The sequence below is a fragment of the Balaenoptera acutorostrata genome, chromosome 3 (assembly GCF_949987535.1).
Source record: "Balaenoptera acutorostrata chromosome 3, mBalAcu1.1, whole genome shotgun sequence".
In the NCBI taxonomy this organism is placed as follows: domain Eukaryota; kingdom Metazoa; phylum Chordata; class Mammalia; order Artiodactyla; family Balaenopteridae; genus Balaenoptera; species Balaenoptera acutorostrata.
This window is the reverse complement of record NC_080066.1, coordinates 102,650,980-102,676,561: the sequence shown is the minus strand read 5'-3', so window position 1 is coordinate 102,676,561 and position 25,582 is coordinate 102,650,980. Positions and strand designations below refer to the sequence as shown.

The 25,582-nt window shown below is 41.7% G+C and overlaps 1 protein-coding gene and 1 long non-coding RNA gene across 2 annotated transcripts in view; one reads left to right on the top strand and one right to left on the bottom strand.

Annotated features, from left to right (window-relative positions):
* Positions 1 to 4,118: 4,118 nt before the first annotated feature.
* Positions 4,119 to 24,341, bottom strand: LOC103003306 (uncharacterized). The gene is made up of 3 exons (XR_450851.2): positions 24,253 to 24,341; positions 21,526 to 21,605; positions 4,119 to 4,281 (listed from the first exon to the last, which is right to left on the bottom strand). It is a non-coding gene; the product is annotated as an uncharacterized LOC103003306 (long non-coding RNA).
* The window catches only part of FMN1 (formin 1), a 425,289-nt gene continuing 423,267 nt past the window's right edge, over positions 23,561 to 25,582 (top strand). Inside the window, exon 1 of the mRNA XM_057542902.1 lies at positions 23,561 to 25,418. Coding sequence (XP_057398885.1) covers positions 23,561 to 25,418 — 1,858 coding nt within the window. The remainder of the gene's footprint in view (positions 25,419 to 25,582) is intronic.

Below are 25,582 nucleotides of genomic sequence, written 5' to 3'. Positions count from 1 at the left end.
GCCAGGGGCCATTCCAGGCCAACTTAAGAGCACCTGTTGGTCCTCAGAAGAAGCCTGCCACCTGTCTGATATTCCAGAACAGTGTTCCTCAGCCTCGTTTTCATTGTCCTTCTCCTTTAGACTTTTCTCTAATTGCTCTCTCCACCCCTGCCATGACATGTTAATAGCACAGATAACTGCATATCTGGTTATATATTAGTATGTGTTCATCCCTACTTCATACATAAAAAGAGTAAGATTTTTGACCCTCTCCCCAAGAACCAACTTGTGTGAAACAGACTTCAGAGGGCCTTCTCAGGTAAGCTGCTGGTCTGGAGCTGACCCTGAACTTGAAGGCTCTAACTGCTGTATTTTTCATTATGCTTTCAGTTGTACTTCCGCAGCGATCCCTACGGTACCAGCTTCCCAACTCGTCTCTCTCTCTGCTTCCTCGCGTGCCCTTTCACACTCAATTTTCCATATAGCAGCCCGGGTGACCTTTTAGAAATGTAATCAGATCACATCTGTCCTCTGCTTAAAACTCTCAAATACCTTCCCATTGGACTAAGAATAAAATCTGGACTCTATATCACGGCCCCCAAAGTCTGCCTGATCTGTTCCTGCCTCACACTCCAGTCTCTGAGCGCGGGGGAGGACGCTCACGGACAGACAAAAGCCTTCGGGCAGAAAGTCACAGGGTTTTGCGGCAAGGAGCTCTCGGGGTGTGGGGATGACCGGTGAGAGGGTGTGGGTGAGGATGTGGGCGAGCAGGGACAGCAGTGGCTACCACACTGGAGGGCACAGAGAAGGGGATTTGTGTGCTCATCAAGGTCAGGAAAGACTTCTCTGAACAAGTGACAGTGGTGGAACCACGATATGAAAGATGATTATGCATTAACTGGGTGAAAGAGGGATGGCATTCATGGTCTAAGCAGAGGGAACAGCATGTGCAGAGCCCACGCAACGGGAGGGAGTGGGCGGCACGTGAGCCGCTGGAAGGGAACCGTGGCTGCAGCAGGATATGAAATGATGCTGCAGAAACAGGTGGGGTCCTCTTCACACAGCGCCTGTCCGGCCATGTTAAGGGCTGCGGTCTGTCTTAAGAGCAAGATTGCCACTGAAGGGTTTTGAATGTGTGACTAGTTGAGGAGGAGACAAGGTCAGATTTTGTTTTCAAAAGATTGCTCTGGTTGCAGTGTGAGCGTAGACCAGTTGCGAGGCACTGCAGTGGGAGGGTGGCCAACTGGTGCTGGTTTTCCTGGGTACCTGGCTGGGTTTAGCACTGAAAGGCTTGCATCCAAGAAACTCCCCCATTCATGGGCAAGCCCACCCAGGTGGTCACTCAGTGCTGGGCAGTTGTTCAGGTGAGAGATAACGGGTGTCTCATGAAAGATGCAGGATCGTCTCTTCCCTAGACTCACATCGGAAGAGAAAAGGTCAGCACCATGAATCCCTAGTTTTGAAAGCCCCTTAGAATTGGCCTCCCCAAATATACAGGCAACACAGCAATACACACACACACACACACACACACACACACATCCCTAATGTGCAAATTGCTTTAGGTAAGCCTTGATTATTTTTCCTATACAGGCTGAGTGGCATCACGTTTTTGACATCTCAAAGCCTGGAGCCCGCCCAAGAGAAGGTCAATCTAGGTAAGAAGTGGGGCTAAGTCATTGCCGCACATTGAACCTCTGCTCACTGTCAAGCTGTACCCTTGCCCTGGGCTTCTACACTGTCTCTTCACCCCCAGCTTCCTGGTTCTAGCCTTGCTTTCCCACGCATCCTGTTAGCCCCCCAACCCCACTAAAGCTTGCTCTCTGGCCATGCTGTACAGCAGAGCACTTTCGTGGTCCCCAGTTGCCCCCTAAAGAAAGTAAAGAGCTCCATGCTTAGATTTCAGAGCTGCTCCCCCCACCCCCTTATCTCACCCTTCCCACTTTCTTCTAGCCCCAGGAGGCAGAAGATGTTTGTTACTAAACCATCCAAAAGAATTGAGGGAGGAATGTTGCTACTCCTACTCCCACTATAAATAGCTAACTGGGCCCACTATGTGCCAGGCACTGTTTTTAAACACTTTATATATGTAGTTATTAATATTTATATTAATAAATGGATCACTCATTGGACAGACCTTTATTGAATACCCATGATTTTCTAGTTAATCGCTCAAGGATAGGACATAGCCGGGAACAAACTCCTCTTTCCTGGTGGTTACGTTCTACAGTATGTGGGGAGAGACTGAGTAATTGATGGATGTGTAATGTGGCAGATGGTAAGTTCCATGGGCGAGACGCATCTGGGTGAGGGCTGGAGAGTGACATTGGCCGTGGGCACTTTTTCGTGTCGAGTCACCTGGGAAGCTTTTTCATGAGTTGTCATTTGAGCAGATACCCGAAGGCAGCCAGAGACTGAGTCATAAAGATTCTGGAAAATTTCAGGCAAAGAGAACAACAACAACAATATATATATATATATATATATATATATATATATATATATATACACACACACACACATACATATATATATACACACACACAAACACAGACACACATAATGGTTTATGGTGGAATCCTGAAGTCATACCTTTCATTCTTCTCTCAGGCACTAGTCAAGGTTTCATAAATTCATTTCCCCCCTTGTTTAAAATCTTGGAGCATCAAAAAAAATCTCTTTTCTTCACTTTTTATATTTCCAACTGTCACTTTGATCTTTAATGGAAATTTTGGTATTAATCTAGTCTTTTACTCTCTAACCTTTTTGTATTTTTCCTATTTTTCTCTCCTTGATACACATTTTAATGATGGAAAGCCAGTTTTGTTCCTGGTAATGATTTTTTTGTCCACTTTAATTGTGTTTTTGGAAAGCAAAGCTCAAGCCATCATTGCTCATTATCTGGCTACAAATAACAATGTGCTTGAATTTCCAGGTAGAGACACAGGTTGGACCTATGTCTTCAGATAATGATACTTCAGTCCACTGTTTACTGAATATCTGCCATCTTTAAGGCATGTGCTGTAGAGAGTACAAAGGTGGTGATGATGACAGTCCCTTCCCTTAGAGAGCTTTTGATCAAACGGGAAAAATAAGTCACAGAAGGTTAATTGGCCATTAGAGGCAGGGTGTGTTGGGAGTCTGTTCCTGGATAACGTGGGTCTGAATCACAAACTAATAATAGCAATTACTTTTATAGTGCCTACCAAGTATCAGACACTAGGTTCTCAACACCAGTAGGTCTCCCAGGTGTCATTACTACCTGTACTTTAGGGATGAGAAATTGAAGCACATAGAGATTACATAGCTAAGGTTACCATGCTGAGTGGAAGAGCTCGGATTTGAACCAAGGCAGTATCGGTCCTAAAGCTGTGCTAAGGGAGGGATGCCTTGAAACTCCGAGCTATGAGGCAAGGAACCTAAGGACATCTGAAGTCTAAGTTCATGGGCACCGTTGTGATTAACCCAAACATTCTAACAGAGAAGGCTAAACAGATTTGAGCCCCAGTGCAGGACACGGATACATCGTAGGCTGGTAAGAGCCCAAGAAGGGCCTCAAGTTGAAGATTTTTGCCTTTGTGCATGGGCCAGGAGAGAGCAATTAAAGCACCTCTTCAGCTGGTACATGTTAAATGCCGAATAAAGGGTTTGCACCAAAGGAGAAAAGGCTTTGTAAGTGCTGGGTGGAGATATCACTGTGTCCTGGGTCTCACTCAAGCTAATAATGAATTTTCTTTTATAATAGAGGTGGAAATAATAAGCCTTGATTAATTCCTCTATTTTTCACCCATGTTAATTTTACATTCAGTCCTACTTGTTTCCCACACTTCACTTGCTTTCCTTCTGGTTCTTGCATGACTGACGGAAGTTTGGTTTCTCCCCCTACTTGTAACTTTCGTATGCTATTTCCTTTGCCTACTTCCACCCCTTACCGTCCTGTGGTATCTTTTGTCTCCAGAAGTCTAGGTTCTGATTCCACACGCGCCCTGAATTTGTTCTACCTAGAAAAGTAATTTGGAGAGTGGACTCCATTTCTCTGCAGGGGGATTATGAAATTGCATTGAAAATAGGGAGAATAAAAAGCTATTTTACAGATGAAGACCCTGAGGTGAAGCGAGGTTTAAGTGACTTACAGAAGGTCATTCTGTTAGCAACTGGCGAAGCTGGATTTGAGCCCAAGCCTTCTGACTGTGAATTCATTGTTTTTTCTTCGGTCTGCGCTGCCGGGGTGGAAACTCTCACATGAAGATTGATCAGTCCTGGACCAGTTGTACCACGGGGTGAGTACTCCATATTCTATGACTAAAAGAAGAGGAATTCGTGAATGAGTGGTCTTCTGAATGAGGCTTGGTGTCCCTGGTCAGTCCTGTAAGGGATTTTCAGAGCTAGGGCTCTGGGGCAAACCATCTGGGTTCAAATCCCAGCTCAGCCACTTACCAGCTGTGAGACCTTAAGCAAATTACCTACCCTCTCTGTGCCTCAGTTTCTTCATTACAAGAACAGGGATAAATAATAGTACCTACCTCATAGACTTTTTTGCCTGTGTGAAAATAAATGTGTTAAAACAGATAAAGCCCTAAGAAGAGTGCCCAGCACATGGTGAGTGATCACTAAACAAGTAATTACCTATTTAATTAACTATTTAATAGTAATTAGCTATTGAAAGACCTAAAGCTATTCACCTTAGGTATCTAAAGCTTTTGCTTGAGAACCAAAGCTTACAAACACTCTTGGTACTCCTGAGTTGTGTCTTAGCTGCAGGCAGAAGCATTAGGATTTTGTCAGTGCTGGGAAGACCTCTGACCGAATCAATCCCGCTTCTATTTAAGTGAAGCTGAATTCCCTAAATTGGCTCTACAGCCTGTCATTACCTTTGACAGGGCAAGCCTGCAAATGAAAATACTGTGTTGGCTAACTCATGTAATCAAAAGCTGAATGATTTCTATCTGGTCAAATTTTGAAAGTGACTTTTCTTTGGGACAGGAAAGAAAATATATTACGAGCGAGGGGAAGGGAAGCAGGAGGAGGCTGGTTAGAGGTGCCAAAGACAAATTCTCCATCCAGAATAGTGTAGAGGAAAATGTCTGACATATAGTTGGCCTCCAAGGAATGATTTTTTAAATGGAAAATGTGCCATTTGTTTTGGGGACCCTCCGGCCAGGTAGTTCTCTCAAACCTCCCTCAGCGAAGTCCACTTATCTCTCACATCTGATCAGATAAGTTGCTTATTTAAATAAGATTATGCATGTGAGATTCTTTGAAAAAGTATAAGGCGCTGTGGGATTTTAAGGCACTGTAGCCTCAGCTCAACTCTGACAATAATAAATAAACATTCCAATTGGGGCAGGACCTCTCATTTGAGGGGGATGCTATATGGGTAAGAATTTCTTGATGCTTTTGACATCTCTGGGAGAATACGGCTAAGTATGTGTGTGTGGGGTAGGCAGGTAGGTATTTCCAGGGCCTCTCTGCTTTGATGTGAACTAAATTTTGACCTCACTGGGGCCATACTTATCTTTTGGTTTCTAGTTCCCAGGCCGGCAGATATATAGCAAGCACTGTGTGAAGTGTTCTAAGCTTAGCTTTTGAGGACTCATTTCTTCATTTAAAAACAAAGGAAAGAGGAGAAGATGTGGAAAAACAAGGGCTACCTGCCTTCTTGAATTTCATATGAAAAGAAGTAATGAAAGAAGGAAATATAAAGCACTGAGAAGATTGAGGAATTTTCTTCTATAATGTCAATTCCCTCCCTAGAAATAACCTAGACAATCTCTATGATTGAGACTCTAGTTCTTAAAAAATAGTTCTTTCCTCTGAAAGGAATCTAGTTTTATTAATTAAAGCAAGTATGTGGTAGGAAAAATTCTCTCCATCTGAAAGATCTGCTCAGTTTCACAGGCTCCCGATCTAGCCCCATGGGTCCGTTCCCAGATTTTGAAACAGAAATCATGACGCAATAGAACCGTTACAGTTTGCTTTTTGAAGCACTGCAGTGTGGAATGTGGAAATGTTTCTGATTTCCCAACTGTTCTGTAAGTCCAAATATGGGTCAGTTAGCCATACACAGGGATTACAGCCATTGGTAACGTTACACGGCCATTGGTAACGTTCATACAGTATGAGAGTTGGGAACATGAAAAACTACGTGATATTTGCTCATTTGATCTCATGCCTCACAGGAATCTAGATATACTAGATTGATCCCTCAAATACCAGTAGATCAAATTCTGGGTTTTATGGAATTCAGTGGTCTAATTAACTGAACCAAGAACATTTTAATGATTATTGGGATCTACTATTTTTGTTGGAAATGAAAATTTTATGCTGTGGAATATTATGGAACATAGCTTAAAAGAGCAAAAGCTCTTTGTCTTTCCAAGAAGAATATGTACCATAATATTCTTATAGTACATATACAAAAAAATAATACTAGCTCAGGATGGGAGTATTCTGAAGTCCAGCTCATCCAAGTACCCAGTCATCATGGAGGTAAAAACCAAGAAGACCAGGTAATGGACTGAACTCTGAGAGGGGGTAGATATTAAGGAAGACTAATAGGTCTGGAGTACTGGATTTATAATGGTTTAATTTCCTCAGAATCTCTATCAAATAGTCATCATCATGCACTTAAAAATGTCCAATTATAGCAAGCCTTCCAAAGAAACCCACTCCATTTGGATGACTTTGATTTTCCCTTCTTTTGGATGGGAGCCATATTTATCATTGAGTTTCTTCTCTTCCTTATCCTTTTCTGTATCATTTGCTTCTTCTTCACCCTATGTGGACTTAATAACCCAGCAGTCACTTGTTTATGGGTTGAAGTGAGGCCACAATAATAACACTTTAATATGTGAATCTTAGTTTTTCCTGTTTACTTAGGACTTCTTCCACCTCTTAAAACATACCCAGTTATTTCCTGGAGCCTCATATGTGCTCAGCCATCAGACTAGTCATACTGTCCCACAGCCTTGTCCTCGCTGCACCTTGTCCTGGCCTCTTCTGCTGGTCCCCTCTGTTAAAACGACACCCTGCTGAGCACAACAGCCTCCTGTGATGGCCTTCTGGAGTTCTCAGGTCACCGGAAGGAGATGGTGCATGGGAAAGAATGGCTCCTTTTCCAACCCTGGCCATGCTCTCTCACCTGGGCCCTGAAGCATCACTGCTTGGTTTCATAGTCTTACAAAGTCTTTTATGAACACAAAGGATTTTCCTACCTCCTTTCCTCTGTGGGTCAGATATTGTCCCTTTCTGTCCGTTGTCCTCATCTTTCTCTCCCTCTCCTCCTGTCTCTTACCTACAATTTCCCCTCTCTCTCCAGATTCCTATAACTAAATATGTCCCCTTCATTCCTCTTGTCTCTCTGATCCCCAAAACTTCTTCTGTATATCCACTCATATAATAAACTCAGGAGGGATTCCTGGTCTGTCAGTTTCACAAAAAGGTGGACTGGATATCCCAGGCCAGCCGCACGTTGGTCACTCTGCTACGCAACAGCTTTAGACTGATGTTTTTCAGCTGCTCCGTCATTTTCCTGTGGGATGTGTGGTGTTGCTCTTTTATTGGAAAATCTCTGGGAAGGTCATCCTTGTACTACCTGCATTATTTCAGCGATATGGTTCCCCACGCCCACCCTATTCTCTTCCTCCTCAAAGTCACATTCTTTCATTCTCCATCCTTTATATTTTCCTCCAGCTTTATTGAAATGATTTGCTTTCTCTTTGCCATTTCCCAACGTTTAAAATCCTTTCTAATAAGCTAGAGTATTGAGAGCCAGTCTTCAAGCCCCTCCTACTCGAATTTTCTGTACTGAAAGGACTGTGAACTTCGGGGTTACACTGACCTTGTGTTGAAGCCCAACTCTACCACCTCCTTCTGTGAACTTCATTTATTATGATGTATAAAATGAAAATAACAACCTTATGAGGCAGAATATAATTGCTAGAGTTAAATGAGATAACAAAGGCAGACTTTCTAACTCAGTGTCAAACCACATAACCAGTGTCAGTCTCCTCTCCTTCCCTTTTCCTTCCCATCGCTTGGTGACAAGTTGCATTTTGTTGCACACTGGCAGTGGTCCATCACTGCATGCTAATCCTCATAACACTCCCGTGATATGTGGTGTGCTTTCCTCATCTTGCCATCCTGCTTCCAGGCTAAGTATACAGTGGCCTCTGCATCAAGTTCGCCAGGGAACCTCGAGTTAGTATGTGCACTGATCATTTAGTCATAAATCCGTATGTTCCACCTCTTTGTACCTTAGTAGTGGTGTCAAATTTTCACTGATACTGTAAAATCTGTGAGCACCTTAGATGCATCATACGTGTCTCCCATTTGAATCATTGTGTTTTGCACACTATACATATCCATGCATTATGATGACAGCTAGTGATATAAACACACAATTGTATAAACGACCACCTTTCTAACCGCATTTGTGAATGTGTTCATTGTACAGATTTTACTGAAACACCTTAGAACTGAAGAAGAACTAACTGTAGTGATGGTTATAAGAGTGACATTTTGGGTCTGGGAATGCAGTTGCAACTGAAGAAAAGGAATGGGGAAATGTTGCATCCTGTCTCCCAACATCAAGATTTAAGAAAACCCCATAGTTCATTTTCCCTTCCTTAATAATTAGATTCCAAGACCCATTGGTGGAATTAAATTTACATGCCCAGAAGTTATTTATATTATAAAATGTTGGTATTTACTGAAATATTTCATGTTCCAAAACATGCCTTTTAGAAGAATAACTCGAATGCTGTAAATCCGTTTGTCTCAAATAGGCCCCCAGTGCAGCCAGCGGATGTTTCTCATGATGATGTCAGGCCCAAGAAGGATTTTCTTGGTAAATCCTGATCTGCTTAATCCGTACAGAATTCCCCCAACTGGAAAACTGATTTATCATGCAAGTACATGACCACTTGAGAGAACATTTTTACTTAATCTGATGACAAAAGAGTATTTAATAGTGTGCTCCCTGGTGGCCTCATCTGATTCACAGATTTACTCTGCAATTTGTGAGATAGAAATTTGGGCTAATTGCACCTTTTTATAAAAGGCTACAAAAAAAAAAATTATGGAACTCCAGGCCTTTGTGTCCTTCTAATTCTACATTCTTATTACCATCACAGACCTATTTGCCGTACTTATTATACATTTGCTTTTATTTCAAATTGTTTTTGAAACTTGTCACAGACACCGTAAACTCTTCCTGACATCAGAACTGTGCTCGGAGTCCTTCAGTTCCCAGGGCTTCCCTTGTGTGCTGGTAAGGCGGAGGGATCTATCACTCTTTCTGTTAGATAGAAGGTAGTGAAATTGAGAGATTTCTTGTTTTCTTCATTGAAGACTATAATTTTATGATTTTCTGTGTATTCCTACAATGTCGCAATGTCAGAAGGAAAGCACTTCTTGTTTTCTTCATGAAGACTATAATTTTATGATTTTCTATGTATTCCTACAATGTCACAATGTCAGAAGGAAAGCACTAAGCTAGTCTACACTGCAGAAGCAAAATTTCTGCCTTTAAAACTGTGATTTGACTATGAAACCATAAACACTCCCATCAGAACACTAGCCATTTGTCCCAACATTCAATTTCTGTTTTTTATGGCATACATTTATTTGTTCAGCCTTGAAGTTTTAGCCATCTCAAATTCAGAAATGGTCTCATTAAGTTGTTTTATGTTTTTTCAAAGGATTTTTTTGGGGGGATGTTATTTGAATTCCAGGAACACAGGAGATTTCTAGAAGCAGCATAAAACTGCTGTAACAAGTTATTTTGGGCAACCATCTATACCTCAAAACTTTAGCTCTCCATCAGTTTCATAAGTGTATACTTATCTTCACCATTATTCTCTCTAAGCCTGCCATTTGGATAGGTGCAGTCTTTGACTACTGATACAGTAATATGCTTTTTATGTTTCTGCCTTTCAGTTGAGGTCAGTTGACAGATTGTTGAGAATGAACTTGCGGAATCATCCTGAAATGCTTTTACAATTATATGCAAATGGTGTGAAAACTGTTAGACCCCTGTGTGACATCCAGCTGTAGGAACTGTGGCCATGAGATTTTTGCATAAAGTAGTGAAATTCTGAGTGGCAATCAAATGGGGAATTCTCAGAGCAACACATTTTATTAAAGGAAGATATGTTTTGAGCCCAAGAGGGTACTTTTCCCGTTGCCAAACCTTTGGGTCCAACTGTAGCTGCTGTGATGTGGAAAATCTCTGTCTTAGGACCTGTTGAAATTAGGGATGACACTTTAATTCTTTTAAATTCAGGAGTCAGAAGATAGGGACTAGTTAGATATTGTTTAAATATTCCCATTAGAAGTTTCCAGCCTTCTGCCAAAGGTGGGATAGGTTTAAATGTTTGAGCAGACATAGTTCCAAGTGTCCATACCCACAGCTAAGCTCCTAATCACAAGGGGGACTGCTTCAAAGTCTGGGGGTGCTCTGACATTTTTTATTACACCTCCTGCCGTCAGAACTTACTGACATTCAATCATAAATCTCTTAACTTCACCTGAGGCAAATTTAATGGTGATGTCCAATTTTAACCTTCCTCACCTTCTCTGGGGCACTGTGGGATAAGTCTTTCTCTAGGCCCTAATAGAAACATTAGACCATGAACACTAGCATACTTTTAGGACAAAGAAGAATTCTCAGTAGGAATTTTGCAAACATTACATGCTCTTTTTCCTTTCTGCCAGATGGATAATTAACATTCTGGTTGAGGGGAATGGCGTTAACTTGCATGATTGCCGTAATCTCTTAACCATCTTTTAACAAAGAGAAGAGAAATAATCCTTATGTAGAGGTGTTAGAGGTCTCCTGCGAGTGTCCCATAACAGATTCATCATCTCTCCATGAAGTTTTGGAAAATGCAATATTTTGTAACTTCTACATGCAAACCTTTAAGACATTCAGGCTTGGATTCAATTTTCAATTCTTGAGACTTTGGGTAAGTTACTTAAGCTTACGTGGTTCTCATGGGTATAGAGGGAGTATTGTTAGTACTCGTCTCATAGATCTGTGAGAATTAAATCAGTGAGGCATAGAAGCACTTAACTAGGGCCTAGCACTGGGTAAGAACTCATGAAATGTTGGCTTATCTCATCTTCCTCCTCCTCCCCTTCCTTTTCTTCCTCCTTCTCAACTGAGTATGAATCTGCCTATCTTATTACCACACCTCTATTTTTAATTTTTGTGGATTTTTACTGCTTGTCCACAAAGTGTTATCTTCCTGCCTCTTCATTAGTCAACTAAGGAAAATGAGCTTGCCAGACAGCAGTGATGATGCCAGCTGTCTTTGCTGAAACAGACATAAACACTGGGTTGGAATGCAGTGCTGGGTTACCCTGCCCCTTTCTTGGGAGAGCCTTTTGTTTAAACATTGCTGCATAGAGAATTACTGGTATGATGTAAAAGTCATCTCAAAATAACTAACTCATATGGCAGATTTTATGAAATGACACTCGGTTAAGATGAATAAGGGCCTTCCTTGATTCCCATGGTAAGCGTTAGGATTTGTGAAACTTTGATACCATTACGTCTTCCTCAACAAAAGCAACAACACAGAAAGGAAGCAGACGCATCTTATGAAACCATTGCCTATAAATTATACTCCTCTGTAGGATCCTGAATATTTAATCAGACATAGAATTCTTCTAAAGATCATATTTACATGAGAAACCCTTACCAAAGAGTGGCTTTGAGCCCACTTGCTTCATTCTATGTAGTACTACAGTGCATTTAAAATTCTATCCAACAATAAATTTTTTATGGCATTTTGTTTCTTTAGTCTTTTTTTTTTTTTAATGGTTTTCAGCTGTAGTAGGGTAGTAGAAAGAGCACCAAACTAGGAATCGAGAAACCTGGATTTGAGTCCCACTTCTGTTGATCACTAGCTGTGTGACCAGGGGCAAGTCACTTGAAACTTTCTGGTCTCCTTTAGCCTCTCTGTATGTAAGTGACAATGACAACATCTGTCATACCGGCCTCAGAGAGTGTTAGTATGTCTCAAAAGGAAGTTAGAGCCACACAACTTCTCTTGCGGAAGTTTTATACAAATCTCGTATTATGGTGATGTATGAAAGTATTTGGGGCATTTTATAAAATTAGAACGCATAATGTGAGACAGGTAAGTTTTTTTTTTTTTTTTTCCAACAGAGGGACTATAGCGGAAAGGGAGAGACAGCAGAGTACCTTCATCTCTGAGAGTCACCATGCTCCTCCCTTCTTTCATGAGGGCTGTGCCCTGTGATGGATCTTTAAACAAGAGAGTGCCCTCAGAGCACCCTGCCTGGGTCCTTACTCCTCTATAAAATGTAAAAGCCTATTTAAATCCCTTATGCTGTATAATTGGAAAGTCATTGTTCAAGAGCAGAGTCCTTAATTTGGAAATGCAGATTCAACTTAACATACACGATGATTGTTCCTGATTTAAAGTTCTCATAAAAGGAAACTCCACAAATCGGGTTCACATATTTAAAAAAACACTCCTAATTTTTGAAAAGGAAGCTATCTGTCTTAACCAAGAATGTACCAAGCCCAGTTTTGAGGGATGCTGTGCAATCAAACACTGACCTTTGAACCTTAAGCATTCAATGAGTAAGAATTTCATATGTACAGATTCTTTTTTATCATCATGAGGAAGGGGTTTATCCCCTCTGTATACTCCTATATCTCCCATAGATGATGATATAAACCACATAGTGACATGAGCCCAGAGATGCGTTGAGGATCTCAGTATCTTATATTCTCATGGAGGTCATGTGGTAAGCTGAATTTGTTTATCTTTATGTAGTGAAGTTTGGAAGAGGTAAGAGAGAGGTGAAGAAAGGATTCTCTGAAGTCTTTGGGGGAATCTTCAATGCTCATACCTTGTAGCATATCTGGGTATATGAGTGGGTTGGTTTAGGGGTCAAAAAAAAAAATGCAAAAAGGAGCCATTTTTCTTATTCTTTGATAACCAGCTGTGACTTTGGCTAGAAATTTATCGACCAAAATAATTCTATTGACCAAAATTTGGCCTCTATTTAATTATTTTAGCGATTTGCCAGTTTGTTATAATAAGGCCCAGCTTGGAGTGCTTTTGACTCATAGTCAAATCAGAGTTTTAAAGGCAGAAATTTTGCTTCTGCAGTATTTTGCTTCCTTCTTGTGACATTGTAGGAATACAAAGAAAATCATAAAATAATAGTCTTTATGAAGAAAACAAAAATCATTGTGGTAATATGTAAACTCTCTCAATTTCACTACTTTCTGCTTATAATTGTCTTCTTCTCTTTATCTAACCCTAGTCTTTGACCATGCAACAACTCTCCTTGTTAAGGCTGACTCTCCTCACTTGATCTTGAGCCCATGTCTTCATCCTTTGGGGCCTTCCTTTATCTATTGTCCCATATTTTATCCCATCTTTCACTTGTATCATCAGTATCTCCCTCTTCACTACTTCTCAGCATAAAAACATGCTTAGCTTTCCTTTGTCTTGAAAAACAAGACAAAATTAATAGCAAAGTCAAAGCCTTGATAGCAGTATAGGTTATTACTCATTACCTTCTCTTAACCGTCTGCCTTTTCTCTTGCTCTTTGCAATATATTTTGGTGTTCAATTACTTTGCTAAAATTCCTATCTAAAACTGTTCCTCTAATCTCCCCTTCTAATCTGTTTCTTTTTCAGTCTCTTTGCAGAATTTGCTGTTTTCCTGAGTTCCTCATTGATGCTCTTTCTGATCTCTTTCTACTCCATTCTGTTCTGATATTACTGCTAAATTCATCTTCCTTAAGTTTAGTTGTGAACATATTACTTTCCTGATTGAAACCCATCAATGGTTTCCCGTTTTTCTATGAAGTAAGCATGAATTTCCCACCAACCTGGATTCAAATTTTTTTTACAACGTGACATCACTTTATCTTATTTCTCCCGACATGTGTCTAAAAAACAGACGAAGCGTAATTTTTCCCTTTGTACAAATTTAGCAAATTTCCCAGTCTTGTATAATGCTCCTCCTCTTGGAATTCCCTTTTCTTAATCTCTACCTGTTGAAATCTTACCCTTTAGTGAGGGGCAATTTCAAATGCTTTTCCCGAAGGATTTCCTGATCCTACAAATATGATGTACTCTCTCCTTTCTTTGACCTTCTCTGATTTTTTGTTTGATGTCTATTGAATGGGTCTCTTTCTGCTTTGTATTGTACTAATTTAGTTATCACTCCTGTACTCCTACTCCTGCAGTGTTTAGATTCTTTGGAGAAAAAATCCTTCAGAGGGAGAAGAGCTAGAAAGCTATTGCCAACCTACGTTTGTGTTTATATCTTCTATCTGAAGAACAGTAACACTGCATTCTATCCTAGGGTGGGTGGGAGGAAGACAGGCTGGCACTAATGTGTCCAGAATCACACGTAAGAGGCAGCATTCAAAGCTACCTAGGCCTGAATGAGCAATGGAAGGGAGCAGTAACTGGTACCCAGAAGAAGTAACTGTAGCTGGAGGAGGGTTCCCCAAGAGGAGCTGTGGTCTTCATTAGTAGAGGACACACCTATTGCAAAACCATAGTCTAGGAGGGAGGGAGCCAGGGAGTAAATATCCTGACCCTTTTCCCATTCTACCTTCTCATCTGCTGCTAGTGTTTTCCAGTGGCTAAACCCAGTAGAAGCCAGAGTGCAGGGGAGCTTGTTGCTCTTGACTGAGTCCAAAAAAGTCAGTCTCCTAGTGCTTAGTGATGTGCAGAAGGGTAGAGTGTGAATCTGAATGGACAGATGGACAATTTCCCGTTAAATAATGGAAGTTATAGATAATCTATCTTAGCAGTATTGGGCTCAGATGGAGTCACAGGGCATAGCCGTGACAATGGCTGAGCAAAAAAAGTTTTGCATTGGCCTTTTAGGTCCAGAATCAATTAGGAAATCTATAGTAAGCAGGTAGAATGACTGCAGCTAATTCTTGGATCTTATTCTAGGCATTGGTGAAATATGTTATGAGCATTGAATAGCATCTGCTAAAGGCAATAATTTCCTATTATGGTGAGGCACAACAGATCTTTCCATTTGGGGTAGAGTAAAATCCTGTGCTTGCTTATTGGAAAAAGAGTCGGAGAAGAAATCACCCCAGCAGTGTTGTCTTGGAGAGAATGTCTGTCTGGAGTTTGCAAGAGGAAATGAAAGACCTGAAGACTTCCCAGGAAGCAAAGTGCTTTGACACTGAGCACAACCAGAGAAGGTCACTTGGTAGACCAAATTAAGATGTATAATTTAGTATGTGGCACCTGCAGAACTGCTGCATTTTAGTCAAAGCAGAGTGAGGCAGTGCTGCTTGAAATAGTCCTGTGAACTCAGCATGGAATTACATTTAACCCCACTCCATAGTGCTTTCCTTGTTATTTTGCTTTTTTTTTTTTCCCCCTCCTAAGACTTACAATTCTTTTTCCTCTGGTTTCTTAGATGGAAAATGTGTGCAATGATTCAGCACTGTACCGCACTCTGACTTGCTAGTGGATTGTCACAGAGAAGTGTTTGCCCTTCTCTGAAGCCTTCTTTTGATGTGGAGCACACTGGAGTGCTGAGGTTGAAGTTCATTTGCTCAGGGCAGACTTGTTCAAAGAGGAGGAGTTTTATAGTTTCTTGGTCATCTAGTAGGTATCACCAAGTAGTATTTTGAGTTAGTGGATTGCAAACTTAGAGATTAAATTTTTCATGTCACAAAGGAGCTGAAATTTGAAGGACGAAAGTACATGAAGTGTGTTTATCCAGATACAGGCACTGGCTGGGATGCTAGACTGATGGCTGAATTCTGACAGTCTGTCTTTGGTTGAGAGAGGGAGATTTGGGAAGAACCATGGATAGTTATTCCATGCTCCAGAGGCAGTGCTATAATTATTCATTGATGATAGTGGAGGATGTACATAATGAGTTATTTTGATAAAAATAATTTCAAACTGTGGAAGAGAATGGGGAAGTAGGTTTGAAAATGTTTGTATTTCTTTGCAGTAATCTGTCTTAAACTTGTTGGTCAAATGATCCTAAAACTCATCCTAGGACCAGAAAACATGAAATTATCTTTTCTTTTCCATAAGTTTCCTCTAAGATGCACTGTGGTTGCCAAATTTGAGCCAGTTGGATTGTCTTTGTGTCGCTCATGTATCAAAACCTGTATCCTTGTGCATTCAAAGGAGAAACTTGTTCTTTTCAACTGACACTACCTTATAATTAAACTACAATTCTCAATTCCTACCTTCCACTGCAGATAATGTTTTTGCTTGAAATTTTTTGTTAAATGATAAGGCCCAGTGAAAGAGGTACTAGGAGTACCTTCTTTATTTGTTTATATGATCATTGGAAACTCAGAAATTATGAACACATGGCATGAACGTTTGCATCTGGATTTGGACCCCCAGAATCTGGTAGAATAGTATTTCATCTTGGAAGCAGAGAAACCTCTGTGACATTTTAAAAAAATTTCCAGGATTCTAAGAATGGAACACTTTTCTTTTACAATTCATGGGGACTTATTTTTGCCAAGTATCCTGTCACAAACCACATGGCCGATGTTGATATCTATGACCCCAAAGTCACACTTTTCATCTTTTATACCCTACGGTTTGATCCCTAGTTGACATGGTCTTCATCATGGTATGATACCATGGTTGTGACTTTCACTATTTTTACAGTATTTCTCTGCCAAAGAAAATGTAGCAAAGAAAATTATAGAAGGAAAAAGTAACAGGTCTTTAAGAAGGGTTGGTGGATAAGGCTGAAGCTAAGACTTTAAGGATATAACTGGGTATGTGACTCCTGTTACTCTCAGGGGAGGGAGGAAGAAAGGCTTGCTAGTATTATGGAAGACCTATGGTTTAATCTAACATGAACTTCTGAACCATGGCCTCAGTTTGACTACACTGAAAGATTTTGAATCTAGGGTTTACAGACTTATAATAAAAACATAATAAGAAACTAAACTATTTAACCTTAATTTCTTTACATACAAAATATGGGGAATTATCTTACTACCTTTTTTTCTTTCTCAGCTTCTTTTGGAGTCTCTCTTTCCTCCATTTATTCCTTGAATATCTTTGTTCCCAGTACTATACTCTGTAACCTTTGCTTTCCTCAGGCTGCATACTCTTCTTGAGTAACTTCATCCAACTCAGTGACTTTAACTCCATATTGTTTGCATTCTGATAATCTTTGTCTTTTAATGTTGTGTTTAGACCATCTACACTTAATGTAATTGTTGACATGTTTAGATTTAGGTTTATCAGTTTTTTCCATTTGTTTTTACTTTTTGTTTGTTGCCTTTTTTTGTTCCTCTCTTTCATTTCCTTTTTCTCATTTTATTTTTAGTTATTTGAACATTTACTATTATTCTGTTTTAATATACCAGTTGTATTTTTGATTATATCTTTGTATATATTTTTTTTTCTTTTTAAAGATTTTATTTATTTATTTTTTTTATTGATTAATTGATTGATTGATTGATTGCTATGTTGGGTCTTCGTTTCTGTGCGAGGGCTTTCTCCAGTTGCAGCAAGCGGGGGCCACTCTTCATCACGGTGCGCGGGCCTCTCACTACCGCGGCCTCTCCTGTTGCGGAGCACAGGCTCCAGACGCGCATGCTCAGTAATTGTGGCTCACGGGCCCAGCCGCTCCGCGGCATGTGGGATCTTCCCAGACCAGGGCTCGAACCCGTGTCCCCTGCATTAGCAGGCAGATTCTCAACCACTGCGCCACCAGGGAAGCCCATCTTTGTATATTTTTTAAAATGTTTTCTCTAGGGATTACAATATACATGCTGAACTCTTTACAGTGTACTTAGAATTAAAATACTATTTTACTTCATACCATGGAGGTCCTGTTACCCACTCTCTTACGTTGTAGTTGTCTTGTGTATTATATGTACATACATTGCAACCCCACTGAACGATATCATATTTTTTTGCTTTCAACTGTCAAACATCTTTTAAAGAACTCAAGAGAACAATATTATATTTACACAGATGTTTACCATTTCTATTATTCTTTCTTCATTCTTGATGTTACAAGTTTCTTTCTGGTAACATTTTTCTTCTGTCTGAAGAGCTTCCTTTAGCAATTCTTTTAGAGCAGGTCTGTCGGCAACTAATTCTCTTACTTCTCCTTCATCCTTATTTCATCTTCATTCTTTTTTTTTTTTTTTAAGAAATTCACGTTCTTTTATTTATTTATTTATTTATTTATTTAGGACTGTGTTGAGTCTTCGTTTCTGTGCGAGGGCTTTCTCTAGTTGCGGCAAGTGGGGACCACTCTTCATCGCGGTGCGCGGGCCTCTCACCATCGCGGCCTCTCTTGTTGCGGAGCACAGGCTCCAGACGCGCAGGCTCAGTAATTGTGGCTCACAGGCCCAGTTGCTCTGTGGCATGTGGGATCTTCCCAGACCAGGGCTCGAACCCGTGTCCCCTGCATTGGCAGGCAGATTCTCAACCACTGTGCCACCAGGGAAGCCCTCATCTTCATTCTTGAAGAATATTTTCACTGGGTATAAAATTCTGGGTTGACAGGTCTTTTTTTCCTCAGCACTTTAAAAATGTTCCACTTCCTTTTGGCCCTGATGGTTTCTGATGGGAAATCTGCAGTCACTTAAGTCATTTCTCTATAAGCAATGCATCATTTTTCTCTGGCTGTTTCAAGATGTTTTTTCTTTGTCTTTAGGTTCCAGCAGTTTGAATGTCAGGTCTGGGTATAAACTGATTTGGGTATATTCTGCTTGGGGCTTACTGAGCTTCTTAAATCTGTAGGTTTATGTGTTTCACCAAATTTGGGAAGTTTTCAATGATTATTTTTTCAAATATATTTTCTGTACTAGGCTCTTTCTCTTCTCCTTCTAAGACTCTGGTGAGATAAATGGTAGTCATTTTTTTTTGTAGCATGGGTCCTTGAGGCTCTGATTATTCACTTTTTCAGTCTTCTCTCTCCCTGTTGTTCAGATTGGGTAATTTCTATTGATCTGTCTTCAGGTTCACTGACTCTTTCCTCTACATCTCCATTCTGCTATTGAGCCTATCTAATAAGTTTTTTCATTTCATTACTGTATTTTTAAGTTCTAAAATTTCCATTTGATTCTCTTTTATATCTTCAGTTTCTATGCTGAGAATTTCTCTCTTTCCACTCATTTCAAGAGTGTTAACTCTTACTTGCTGGAGCACTTCTGTTACAGCTGCTCTAAGTCTTTGTCAGATAATTCAACATCTGTGTCATCTCAGAGTGGCATCTGTTGATTAATTTTCCCACGGGAGTCGAGATTTTCCTGGTTCTTTGTATTGCTGAGTAGTTTTGGGTTGTATTCTGAACATTTTGAGTATTATAAACTCTGAGTCTCGTTTTCCCTTTTTTCAGGCAGCCAACTTGGTTTAGTTCAGGCTGAAAGTTCCAATGAGCCTTCTGTTTGTTGTGGTTTTAATATCAGTTCCATTTTCAAAGCTTTTGCTGGGTTCTTTTGAGCTGTCACATTCATGTGCCACCCAGTTGCCACTGTAGGAGGTGTATCTCTTAGTCCTAAGGTCCATCTGTTAGTTTTTTTTCAAAGTCTTTTGAATGCTGCTTAGGATCAGGTCCACACATACACAGCTTGGGGGTGAATTCAGGAGTTTATAAACAACTGATTGGGTCACTTACTAAGCTTCGCATATTTTGGGGCTCTCTGGGGCTCTTCAGTCCTCTAGCCGTAAATCTGAGACTTTATTTATCCACCTCTGCTTCAAACTTCCTGCAACTGTGCTGACATCTGGGGCCAAGGAGGGACAGAACAAAGAGAGAAAAAAAGGAACAGGGTTTGCCCCACTGTCTTGGGACTACAGTTCCTCTGATCAAAGAGGAACATTCCCATCTCTTCGAGTTTTAGTTGCCAGCATGCTCCTACTTCTGCTGCTATCACTGGCAGGAGATGTCTTTTCTACTTCTGATTCTGAACTAGAAGCTTTCCCCTAGAACTTTCTCTGTTTGTGCTGATACTCACTTCCATCTTTCAGGATGATTTGAGTCCAGGCTAGGGGACTACTGGAGAGAAAATGGGCAAATTGAACTGCTTTACTGTTGGGTGACATTTCAAAGTTTGGTCCTGTTTTCCAATTGGCTTGCTACTATTTACTTTTCAGAGTACTCAAATAACTGCTCCATGCCTTCTGTACAGGTTTTTAAGCTGTATTCAGTGATTGAGACAGGATGGAGTGTGTTTACTTTATCTTACTTAGACCTGGAACTCCTTATATATTATATGGTTACTCCTAAATGTGTAACTCTAGTCTATATCTCCTTCCTAAACCCTACCATGTTGCATCTAGCAGTTTCTTGCACGTGTGCTTGAATGTTAAAATTCAAAATTTCCAAAACTGAATTAATCATCTTCCCCCAAAGCCTTCTTGCATTTCTTATCTTTGTGAATGGTACCATATTTCTACCCAATCACCTATCTAAAATTGTGGAAATAAACTCTTTTCTATTACACATATCCAATTAATCACTAGGTCCTATCAATTCTATCTTCTTAAATTGATTTTCTCTTCTCCATTCACATTACCACTGCCCTGGTTCTGACTATTAACAATTCTTTCTGAAATACTGAAAGGGTCTTTTAGTGACCTATAACCCTAGTCTTATCCCCTACTGGTCTAGTCTCTACATTGCTTCTGGAGGGATCTTTGTATAATACAAATCTGAATAAACAGCATGCCTTGCCTAGGATTCTTCAGTGATTCCCCATGGCTCCTGGGATGTTCAAGCTCCTTAGCCTGTGTTCAGTACAATCTCATACCATACTTCTGGTCCCCGGTGCCCTGATCAGAGAAAATTTAGTCCTAAGAGCATGGGGCAAACCCCTGTTTCTTTTTTTTTTTTCTCTCTCTCTCATTTCTGCCCCCTCCCTGGTCCCAGACATGGCACTAGAAAGAGCATTTTGTATTAAAGTTTCTGTGTGGAAGAAGCAGTAAAGTGAAGTGGTTTTTTCTTAATAGTAGTTTCATGCCTTGAATTATGGCTTTATTGCTGTAAAATCCAATCTCATAATTTCCTAAACTTTGGATTTAGTTTCCCAACCATGACTAACATACCTAATACTAACCATGACATTTTCTCCATGTATATAATCAAGACTTATAAAGACAAGGAGAAAGAAGTAGTTAACCCTATAGTAGAGCACTATATGTCTATAATCTTCACAAAAGATATAGCCTTCATATGAGTCTCCTTCTCTTTATTTTCTGTATCAGAATTTTCATTGAGTTCTGCTTGACAGGTACAGATGTAATGAACTTCTGGTGCCCTGACCCTAGATTATGTTGTTTAAGGGACAGCCTTAGAGAACAGCATTTTGTCTGATCAGAGGTGCCTAAACTAACCAATGAGTGGTAAAAGTAGCAAGATATGAGACATATTTGAAGAAACAATGTGAGTAACACCAAGCTAGCAAAATAAAAGAACTCTTCTATTCAGATTTCTTGGAAAACTGGTTCATCAGTAGAAGGCAGTAGATGAGGAGCCACTTTACCTACAAAGCCGTGAAATGAGACAGACCTGGGTTTTCATCCTTGCTTCTTCTGAGCCATATGACCTTAGACCAGATCCTTGATGTCTCTGAATTTAGATCTCTTCATCTGTAAAAGGGAGATGTGTTTATTAAATGAGATGACAAAATAAAAGTGTGCGCGTGTGTATGTTCAATACATTAAAAATTCCCTCTCTTAGGGAATAAGCTTTTAGAATAAGCAATCATGTTTTCAGCTGAAATCATGGCATCAACTTTGTGCTGCCACTTTGGACAGATTATAAAAAACTTTAACTCTTCCCCTTCTCCCACATCATGCACTTCTCCTAATCCAGGGAAATTGAGAAGATAAGAAAAACTAGAGGAGAATGATCCTTGAAGGCAAAACTAGGCCTCTCCCATTTTTCTGCAACTTAAAATAGCACTTCTGCAGCTTCACTTCAGCTTTTTTGACAGTCCCTAAATTGAACTGGTGATGCTTGGCATCGTGAACAGTGGATATTGGCAGCTGTGCAATTGCTTTTATAACTGGTTGTTATAAAACCACCCCCAATAAAAAACCACCTCCAAAGTGAGTTCTTGGATATATTCAGAGAGTTTGTACCAATAAGTATTAGGTATCTATATACATGTGTGTCTTTAGGAAAGGCAAGGAATGAGCATTTTAGAAAAGTTTGAGAGATAGGCTAGTTGAATGAGAACAATCCCACGGAAAATTGTGAAAGAGGCAAGGCCTCTGCTGGCCTCCCATCTCTTATGTGCTTCCTCTCTTCATGCCCTTCTAACCCTTTCTGTGAGTACCCTGAGTCCTCCTGGAACTTCTGGATTGACCAGATTTTTGCATGTTTTTCTTTTTACCTTCTATTACTTTTATCTTCATCTTCGTTAAGAAGTTTCTATTAAAAAGCTTCCTCCTTTCTCTCTTCCTTCACTCAAAATGTTCTTTTATGTAGCTTTTTACTATTTAGACCCATTTAGGAAAGACCTGAGATCTCACTAAAGAAATCAATGGTTAATAAATGGTTATTGTGTTACCCTTCCCAGGGAATTTCTTTTAAGCTTGGAAATATTGAAGACTGGGCAATGCCTTCATTTAAGAAATGAAGTATCATAATATAGCATTCTAAGCTCATGATTGTTTGGAGGGATGTTAGCCACAGAGACACCCCTGGGATACTTCACATCATACGAGGGAGCAGACACCTTCACTGCCCTTGTGACACTTCAGCCACTTTGATGGTGAAGACATTGGAAATCCATACAGGACCAGCGATGGCTTACAGATTTTTCCTTTTTCTCTGCCATTCCATTTGGCTTCAGATAGGCAAGAAGTAGGAAAACAAACAAAACACTTGATTAAGGCTTCTGGGTTACTTCTTTAAATTTCAAAATTTTAAATGTTCACTTTTCACTCTTTTGGAAAAATATATGAATTGTGTCCAGAAGAGACTCAAAATTTGTGACCTAATATCTTCCTCCCTCCCCCACTGCTTTAAGTTAAATAGATAATTAATCTCAAATCTTAGAAGGTGCTCTTGGAGAGTAATGTTTTCTAAGGATCTCAAAGTCCCCTTTCCTGAGGATTTCTGGGAGGTATGTTAGCTCTGTTTTACAGAAGAACCTAAACTGAAGCCTTGAGAAGTCAAGAGACCCTGCTTAGGGTATACATCAAGTTCCCATGTGGGGAGAAGGGACTTTTGTCTTGGGGCTAAAATTAGAGCACTCTCGCATTCTCAGCTGTAGAAAAGCTTTGCTAGTCAAGGGTGAGCTGGGAGTGGGGAAGAGGTTGCAGTCAGCCTCCTGGCTGATGCCTTGAGTTGCTTGAGGTCAGCCAGAGAGGAAGGATAAGTCCAGGGTATGCTTTGATTTATGTCGCTGTGTGATTCGTGCACTCCGTCAGACTAGCTGCTTTCTTCCCCCGTTCCTCTAACAGGCCGTCTCGTTGCTGGAGATGACTGTCAGATGCTTTCCCTGCATAGCCACCATCACATGGCCCACCACCGGAGCCTGGGAAGCCTGACCACAGACCAGCATCTCCGAGGCATGAATAATTAGGTAGGCATAATGGAAGGCACTCACTGCACCCTCCAATTGCGTAAGCCCATTACGGAACTCTGCTACATCAGCTTCTATCTTCCGAGGGGGGAAGTCAGAGGATTTTCATACAAGGGCACCATAACTCTAGACAGATCCAGTAAAGGGTTTCATAACTGCTACCAAGTCAGGGAGGGGTCCGACATCAACAGCCTCAGCCGGCAGCCGAACGAACATCCGGGCGACATATTTTTCAAGCCAACTCCCACGAAAGACATTCTAACTGAGCTGTACAAACTCACGGCCGAGAGGGAGAGACTGCTGGCCAATCTGCTGAGCTCAGACCACATCCTGGGCATTACGATGGGGAACCAGGAGGGGAAGCTGCCGGAGCTCTCTGTGAGCCTGGCCTCCGAGGACGACTGTTTCCAGAGTGCTGGCCACTGGCTGGGGGAGCCCGCCGTGGGCTGTCTCAGTAAGAGGAGCTCCCATGGGAACAAAAAGGCCCGGAGGTTTGGTGGAAGGAGAGAGAGCTTTGAGGGGCTCTCTCAAAACTCCCTGCAGAAGAGGACAAGACGAAAGGGGCATGGGGGCCAGGACTTGGCTCCTCTGATGGGGAAGGACCAGATCTGTTCCAGCAGCGCCCTTCCTCTTTCTCAAACAAGGCCTCATGTTTGGCTCCTAGAGGAGAGAGGCAACTTGCTCCCGAAAAGGGCACTTACCTCTTCCCTACAGGGGAGAGGGAGCTGCACCCCAGAGATCCCCAGGACACTGGATGCTGACTCTGCCTTGGGGAGCTTCAAGAAGGCTTCTGAGGTTGCGGGGCATGGAAGAGGCAGGCTGCCCCCTGAATGCAGCTCCACAGAGCCAGGAGATGATGGTGCTGGGGGGCCAAAGAGGGGCCCTCGCAGGCTGGCGCGTCTGCAAACAGGTTCGACCGAAAGTCACAAGGAGCCCGAGAAACATCCAGAGGCAGAGGGGGGCCGGACAGAGAAGGCTGCTGAACGGACTTGCAGGAAGAAGCCTATTTCCAAAGTGGTGGCCAAAGTCCAGGATCTGTCTGCTCAGGTGCAACGAGTCGTTAAAACGCATCCTGAGGGTGAGGAAAGGGTTGCCGTTTGCCCAGCAGCGCAAGCTGAGTTCATACCCAGCGCAGACTTGCTCACCCTCCTGGAAGCTGAGGCTGGGGCTTGGGGTGTCAGCTGCTGGGGCAAGGAGCAGCGAGGGGACAGGTCATGGCAGCCATCAGCTGAGGAGGGTCCCCTAGCCGGCACTGTGGGGGCTGTGAACAAGGTCCTCCTGAAGGTGATAGAGAGCGAGAAATCAGATGAAGCCACCGAGGGGAAACGGCTGGGATTTCCCTTCGGGACGACAGCCGCCCATACCCTCCCAGAAACCGGGAGCAAGAGGGGAGCTGGGTTGCTTCTGAGTGGCCACAAAACCTTGTTTCTGGATCTGCCCCGCGGTGTGGACCCTGGAGGTGATGAGAAGAGGCCACCACCCCCAGCACTGGCAGCTCTCGGCACGGTATTTAATAATTCATCCTTTCCGTCCAGCACGCACAAATGGATGTCACCTGTTCCCTTGCCTCTCTCTCCAAGGCTCCCCAGCCCTCAGCAGCATCACAGGAGCCTCCGGCCCCCCTCACTGCCTGCTGAGAGGGAAGCCGCTCTTGATGACTCTCTTGGTAGAAAGAGCCGCGCTTTCTCTGGGTCACCCTCTGCTGACACCTTGGAGCCACCACTCTCTGCAAAGGTCACGGGGACCGAAGGAGCCCACTCGACCTCCCTCAGAGCGGGCCAACCTCGGTTGGTGCCTGGGGAACCTTTGGAAAAGAGCTTGGGACCTGGGAGGACCGCAGCTCAGCCCCAGCACCGGTCACCTCCAGGTTAGTCCCGGTTTAAAATGCTTTAATTTACATGTGTTCCTGGGCGACCCCAAACTGTCAGTCTGCTCGTGCTATTCAGACACTGGCTAATTAATGATGAATCAAAATTCCTCGGCCTGTTAGTTAATTCACCTTGTAACAGGACAGCTGGGAGTGGTATAAAA